The sequence below is a fragment of the Chiloscyllium plagiosum genome, chromosome 41 (genome assembly GCF_004010195.1).
Source record: "Chiloscyllium plagiosum isolate BGI_BamShark_2017 chromosome 41, ASM401019v2, whole genome shotgun sequence".
Taxonomy (NCBI): Eukaryota; Metazoa; Chordata; class Chondrichthyes; order Orectolobiformes; family Hemiscylliidae; genus Chiloscyllium; species Chiloscyllium plagiosum.
The window spans coordinates 11,098,952-11,106,480 of record NC_057750.1 but is presented as its reverse complement, the minus strand read 5'-3'; the positions used below and the strand labels follow the sequence as shown (position 1 = coordinate 11,106,480).

Below are 7,529 nucleotides of genomic sequence, written 5' to 3'. Positions count from 1 at the left end.
CTCATTCCATACCCATACCACCCTCTGTGTGAGCAAGTTACCCCTTAGGTCTCTCTTATATCTTTCCCCTCTCACCCTTAACCTATGCCCTCTAGTTCTGGACTCCCCAAGTATGAAAATAGTAATAGCTTAAAAAAAAACCTCCATATTTACAGGAATCCTTTTTAAATAATAAATTGACGTGTGAAAAAGGTTGTTAGGTGACTGAGAATAAGAAGGATCCTGGCACAGATTAACGGCTGTCCTGCTTATCAGACAGTTACCATAGCAGTTGCTATGGAACCATGATGCAACACTCAGTGCAGGGTTTTTCCCCAGCCTACTTACGCTTGCCTTCTGAATAGTTGGTTTGTTTAACATGTGCGAAAGAGCCCCAATAGAATTAACAGCTTTGTTTTTTTATCTCATTCCCATACATTTACGCAAATATTGGAAAACGTCAGCGGTTCTGTTTAACAATACTAAACTTATTAATTATTTAATAGCCTCTAATTAATAAACAAACATTATATGCTGTGACTTAGAGAAAAATAAGATAAGAGAGCGTACTCGGACTATAAAACAATGCTGTCTTTTACTATGTTTCAGAGGTCACCAATGGCAAATTCAGGGCCATATCTGATTGATAACCTAGTCTTATTGTCTATTGATCTCTCAGCCGGCTTGATAACAATAAGAGAGTGCTTTTTGCAACCTACGAGTGGTCCAATAATTTCCAAGTTTACAGTAGGACAGTTGAAGCTGAGCTGGAGGGTTGGATCTGGAATAAGGTGGGGGGAGGGGAGATGAGGAAACTGGTGAAATCAACATTGATGCCATGTGGCTGGAGGGTCCCAAGGTGGAAGATGAGGCGTTCTTCCTCCAGGCGTCAGGTGGCTTGGATTTGGCAGTGGAGGAGGCCCAGGACTTAAGTCCTTGGCAGAGTGGGAGGGCAGTTGAAGTGGTTGGCCACAGGGCGGTGGAATTGTTTGGTGCTTGTGTCCCAGAGATAGTCCCTAAAGTGTTCTGCAAATTGGCGTCCTGTCTCCCCAGTGTAGAGGAGACCCCATCAAGAGCAACGGACCCAGTAGATGAGGTGCTTGCTGTGCATGAGAATCTCTGCTGGATGTGAAAGGATCCTTTGGGGCCTTGGGGGGGAGGTGTGTGTGCAGGTCTTTACACCTCTTGCAAGGGGAGATGCTGGGAGTGGATGGTGAGTTGGTGGTGCGGGGGTCAGTGACGTGGTGCTGACAAAGGAGTCACGGGGGGAAATCGTCTCTGTGGAACACAGATAGGGGTGGGAAGGGACATATACCGCTGGTGGTGGGGTCTGTTTGTAGGTGGTGAAAATGGCAAAGGGTAATGCACTGTATGTGGAGATTGGTGGGGTGGAAGGTGAGGACCAGGGGGAGTTCTATTCTTCTTGTGGTTGGAGGGGTGGGGTTCAAGGGCAGAGGTGTGGGAAGTGGAGGAGATGTGTTGGAGGGCATTGTTGATTATATGATTGCTACTCCAGTGTACAATTTAAGCCTCCATCAAATCTGTTGCTCACACATTGACAGCCACAGTTCCCTGCCTTTCCCAAATAAGAGAGAAGACTTGTGTTTATGTAACGCCTTTCACAAATCCAGGACGTCACAAAACAAATCGCAGTTGATGAAGGGCTCGTCATTGTAGCCACTGTTGTAAAGTAGGAAATACAGAAGCCAATTTGCACACAGCAACGTCCTGCAATCAGCATTGTGATCATGTGCAGTTAGTCTGTTTGTGTGATGTTGACCCAAGGATAAATATTGACCAAGTCAGTTCGGAAACCTCCCTGCTCAACTTTAATATGTTTTCACGAGATCTTTCACATGCACCTGAGAAGGCAGAAGGTGTCTCAGTTTAATGTTCCATCTTTTAAAGAAAAGCCATGCCGCAGTCCCTCAATGCACTCCCTCCGTGCTGGCCCTCTGGCAGTGCGGCGCGCCCTCCGTGCTGGCCCTCTGGCAGTGCGGCGCGCCCTCCGTACTTATTCATTGAATGTAAATTTTTCCAGCTGCAATGGTAGGATTTGATGTCCCCAGAACATTATCCTGGGCCTTTGAATTGCTAGGAGAAAGTGAGCTCTGCAGATGCTGGAGGGTTTGAGGTAAAGGGAGAGGCTAAATAGGCTGGGGCTATTTTCCCTGGAACATTATAAGCTGAGGGGTGAACTTATAGACATTTATAAAATAGTGAGATGCATGGTTCGGGTTTATAACCAACACCTTTTTCAGAGGGTGGAGGAGTCCAAAACTAGAGGCTATAGGTTTAAAGTGAGGGGGGAACAACATTTTCCACACAGAGGGTGGTGCGTGTATGGAAGTGATGATGACTGGTACAATTACAACATTTAAGAGGCATCTAGGTGGGTACATAAATCGGAAGGGTTTCCAGGGAAATAGACCCACTACTGGCAAATGGGACTAGATTTGTTGAGGATATCCAGTCAGCATGGATGAGTTGGAACAAAGGATCTGTTTCCGTGATGTGTAACTTTGAATATTAGAGGGCTGTAGGGAAAGAGCAGGTGAATGGGACGAAATGAATAATGCCAGCAAAACTCTGGCACAGAGACAATAGACCAAATTGCCATCTCCTCTTGTTATCATTCTATGATTCGAACGGTGACCTCACTTCCACAAGAGTTTCACTGACTGTAAAGTGCTCTGAGGTGGTGAATGCAAGTTTTTTTTTCTCTTTCTCGAATATCCTTGTGTTTATTCAGTGTGTCTGAAGGAACTGAAGTATTTGAATCTGAGCAGCTGCCCTCACATCGATGACTGGTGTCTCAGCCGCCTGTACGTGTTTGGAGATTCGCTCGAAGAGTTGGGACTATCAGGTTGTCCTCGAGTCACCGAGCGAGGCCTGGCCTCTCTGCACCATCTGAAGTAAGTGATGTCAGCCTTTCTGTTGCTAATGCTCTTACTCAACAATGTGGAGTTAACCTTCCACTTGTCTGACTTCTGATCCCGCCATGATTTCCCCAAGTTAATTTCGATGGATTAAGCTTCTCTGGTTCCCACAGCTGTAAATGTGGTCATGTGTTTATCAGGCACAGGATTATGTTCATTGACAAATTATCCAGAGATTTAAACTAATAATGCAGACTTACGAGTTCAGATCCCACCACAGCCGTGGGGATTTTAAGTACAGCTCATTGCATTTTAATTCCAGTTTTATTCATTGTCTGTCCTGAAGAACCAGTCTGTTTTACTAATGTCCTTTAGGGAAGGAAATCCATCACCTTTACACAGTCTCGCTTATGTGTGAATCCAGGCCCACAGCAATGTGGTTTATTCTGAAATGATATATTTAGGGCAAAAGAGTAACTAGGGAGAGAATAGGGCTGAAAATGTTTTGTTGGAAAAGCGCAGCCAGTCAGGCAGCATCCAAGGAGCAGGAGAATCGACGTTTCGGGCATGAGCCCTTCTTCAGCCCTGAAGAAGGGCTCATGCCCGAAACGTTGATTCTCCTGCTCCTTGGATGCTGCCTGACCTGCTGCGCTTTTCCAGCAACACATTTTCAGCTCTGATCTCCAGCATCTGCAGTCCTCACTTTCTCCTAGAGAATAGGGCCCCTCAAAGATCAGCAACTTAGAGGTTTATAAAATCGTGAGGATCATGGATAGGATAAATAGACAAAGTCTCTTCCCTGGGGTGGGGGAGTCCAGAACGAGAGGGCATAGATTTAGGGTGAGTGGGGAAAAATATAAAAGGGACCTAAGGGCCACCTTTTTCACACAGAGGGTGGTACATGTATGGAATGAGCTGCCAGAGGAAGTGGTGGAGGCTGGTACAATTGCAACATTTAAAAGGCATCTGGATGGGTATATGTATAGGAAGGGTTTGGAGGGATATGGGCCAGGTGCTGGCAGGAGGGATTAGTTTAGGTTGTGATATCTGGTCGGCATGGACAAATTTGCATCAAAGGGTCTGTTTCCATGCTGTACATCTCTATGACTCTATGACCCACCTCTCAGCCACCTAGCAATTAGACATAGGCAATAAAACCTAATGACGTTAATGTCCCAAGTGCCATATTGTCCATATACAAAGCTACAGCTGCCCAGGTAACAGTCAAGTGTTTGTTCCTATGCTGAGCTCCCCTGAGTCCACAACAATTGAAAAGCCAATTATAAGACTGTCTCTGGGCTGGGTCGTCCTGAGAACACACGCACACATCTTCTTATACTTTCCTTGGTTAAAGCCGTATCATTCAAAAGAAAAACTGGTCTTTACATCATGCTTAAGTAGGAGGCCAAAATTGTGAACCGCATTTGAAGTGTGGTTTTACCAAACGTTGATATGTTTGCAGCAAGACTTCCTAATTCTTATATTCCCCCACTTACATGAAAGGCTAACGTTCTGTTTGTCACATTTTTTTTAGCTTTCTCCATTTCTCTCCTGAAGGAGTACAATTCTACAAAAATGTGCTCATCCTCCAAAAGCAATGAGATAAATGATGAATTAATCTGCTCACCAGTGCGATTAGTTGAGAGATGAATATTGGCCGGGGCACCGGTGAGGACTTCCCTGCCCCCAATGGGATATTTTAGATCAACGTGAGAGGACAAAAGGGATTGCAGTTTAGTACCTGAAGACAAAGCTTTGATTGGTGCACTTCTCCCCTTGTACTGCACTGGGAGGGCCAGCATGGATTATGTTAATCACAGAATCCCTGCAGTGTGGAAGCAGATCATTTGGCCCAGTGAGTCCGCAACAGCTTTTCCGAAGAGTATCCCACCCAAACTCACAGCCCATTCCTGTAACCCTGCATTTCCCGTGGCTAACTCACCTAGCCAACATGTCCCTGGACTCTGGGCAGTGTAGTATGGCCGATTCACCTAAGCTGCACAACTTTGGAGTGTGGGAGGAAACCTACGCAGACATGGAGTGAATGTGTCAACTCCACACAGACAGTCGTCTAAGGCTGGAATCAAACCCGGGTCCCTGGCGCTGTGAGGCAGCAGTGCTAACCACTGTGCTACCTCAAGAGTCTGGGGTGAGCCTTCAACCCACTAGGTCTCAGTCTGAGGTGGGACTGCTGCTGCCCAGGCTTACAACTAAAATTGCAGAGGCTGCAGATGGCAAGGTGGCACCTGGAGGTCCACTGTTTCAGCTGATGACCAATCTTTGCCATGTCCTGTGCTCCCTTTACCCTTCACCCATTTAACCCCTCAAACCTATTCTGCCATCCCAAATTGATCTCTATGTACCCATCTAACCAATGTCTCTTAATTTGTCATTTATGGTAAATTCGCATCCAAATTATTTATATAAGACATAGGAGCAGAAATTAGGCCCTTCACCTTTGCCTTTTCTCCACAGGAACTTAAAGCGGTTGGATCTATCAGACCTTCCTGCTGTGAAAAACCGAGGGATGATGAGAATCCTGTTGGAGGAGAGTCTGCCGCAGTGCACGATTGTGGGGATTCAGTACGAGGATGGGTTATTACAGCAGCCCCTGCTGCAATCAGACCCTGAACTGAGAAACTGCTCTGCAAATCCAAACCAGTGATTGGCTGAGCTGTAACTGCGTGCTTCAATCCAATTGTACGAAAGAGCTGGACTTTATCTCTGAGGGATCTCCTGTCTCATGCAGCAGGCTACGAGCCGGGTGTCAAGTGCTTCTCTTGGATTAGCAAGTAGAAGACAGACAGTTCAACCCCGGCCTTCACTTTGCCTCTGGGCTCTCCATAACTGATTGACCTAGCTAAGTGAATGAGCCCAGTGATTACCAACAAAATCCGCTCCTGCCTGTGTTGGACCTCGTTGCAATGCCACCCTTACTGAATTGTACCAGTTTAAGGAGGGTTTGCCGTTCCTCTCAAAATTATTACCTCTGCTGCAATTCAAATCCAATTTGTGTTTCAAATACCTGAAGAAAGGGTTTATTAAAGTTTGGGCTGCTTATTTGTGTGATGTTCACGCCCAGTTTATCATTGGAATCTTTGCAGTTGATATCTGGAAGAGTGCAGTATTTTTTTTGACCAATCTTAGAATGGTTAGTGTTAGAGGAGAGAAAGAGGCCATTCACCCATCATGTCAGTGCTACCTCTCTGCAGGAGCAATTCAAATATTGCCCTTCCTGTGTCATTTCCCCAGTAGCCCTGCATGCACATCTCAAAATATCACTGGTATGATCACAATTTATTGCCCAGCATCAGATAATGCTTGGCTTGAACTACTGCATTCTGTGTGACAAAAGTGCATCTAAACTGGTGCTGGTGGAGAGATCCAGCATTCATACCCAGTGCAGCTAAATCCTCCAGGAAGACTCATTTAAAAATAATAAATGTGTGTTTACTCAATGACCTGGCCTCCACAGCCTTCTGTGTGGCAACATATTCCACAGATTCACCACCCTCGCGTTGAAGAAGTTTCTCCTTATCTCTGTTCTATGGGGTCTTCCCTTTACTCTAAGGCTGTACCACTGGAGGAATGGTTAGTAGGTTTGTGGATGACACCTAAATTGGTGGCGTAATGGACAGTGACAAAAGTTACAACTCTAATATCTTTGGTTAACAGAAATCTATCAAATTCAGATTTAAAATTAACCATTGTTCGGGCACCATAGAGTCCTACAGCACAGAAACAGACCCTTCAGTCCAACTCGTCCATGGCGACCAGATATCCTACCCAATCTAGTCCCACCTGCCAGCACCTGGCCCATATCCCTCCAAACCCTTCCTATTCATATACCCATCCAGATGCCTTTAAAGTGTTGTACTAGTCACCACCACTTCTGACAGCTCATTCCATACACGTACCACCCTCTTGCATGAAAATGTTGCCCCTTATGTCTCTCTTATATCTTTCTCCTCTCACCCTAAACCAATGCCCTCTCGTTTTGGACTCCCCCCGCCCCAGGGAAGAGACTTTATCTATTTATTCTATCCATGCCCCTCCTGATTTTATAGACCTCTATAATGTCACCCCTCAGCCTCTGATGCTGAAGGTAAATTAGCCCCAGCCTATTCAACCTCTCCCTCTAGCTCAAATCCTGTAATCTTTATGAACTTTTTCCAAACCCTTTCAAATTTCACAACATCTTTCCGATAGGAAGGAGACCAGAATTGCACGCAATATTCCAAAAGTGGCCTCACCAATGTCCTGTATAGCCGCAACATGACCTCCCAAATCGTGTGCTCAATGCAGAATTTACAGAAAATAATTCCAAATGTCTCCCTCCCTCTGTGTAGAAATGTTTTCTAAATTCACTCCTGAAAGGTTCAGCTGTAACCTACAGACTGTGATCCCTGTCTTAGAATCTCCAAGCAATAGCAATAGTTGCTCTCTATTCAGCTGCTCTTCTTCGTATCTTAGAGGATTTGATCAGGTCATCCACTAATCTCCTGAATTCCAAAGAATACATTCAAGGCCTACATCATCTCTCATTGTTGGGGGGGATGGTGAGGAAACTTGTGAAATCGACGTTGATGCTGTGTAGCTGGAGGGTCCCAAGGCAGAAGACGAGGTGTCCTTCCACCAGACATTAGATGGCTAGGATTTGGCAGTGGGGGA

The 7,529-nt window shown here is 45.6% G+C and overlaps 1 protein-coding gene across 1 annotated transcript in view; it reads left to right on the top strand.

The window, feature by feature from the left end:
• The window catches only part of dmac2 (distal membrane arm assembly component 2), a 22,922-nt gene extending 17,004 nt beyond the window's left edge, over positions 1 to 5,918 (top strand). Inside the window, exons 5-6 of the mRNA XM_043680942.1 lie at positions 2,732 to 2,894; positions 5,334 to 5,918. Coding sequence (XP_043536877.1) covers positions 2,732 to 2,894; positions 5,334 to 5,523 — 353 coding nt within the window. The 3' untranslated portion in view covers positions 5,524 to 5,918. The remainder of the gene's footprint in view (positions 1 to 2,731; positions 2,895 to 5,333) is intronic.
• The last annotated feature ends 1,611 nt before the right edge of the window (positions 5,919 to 7,529 follow it).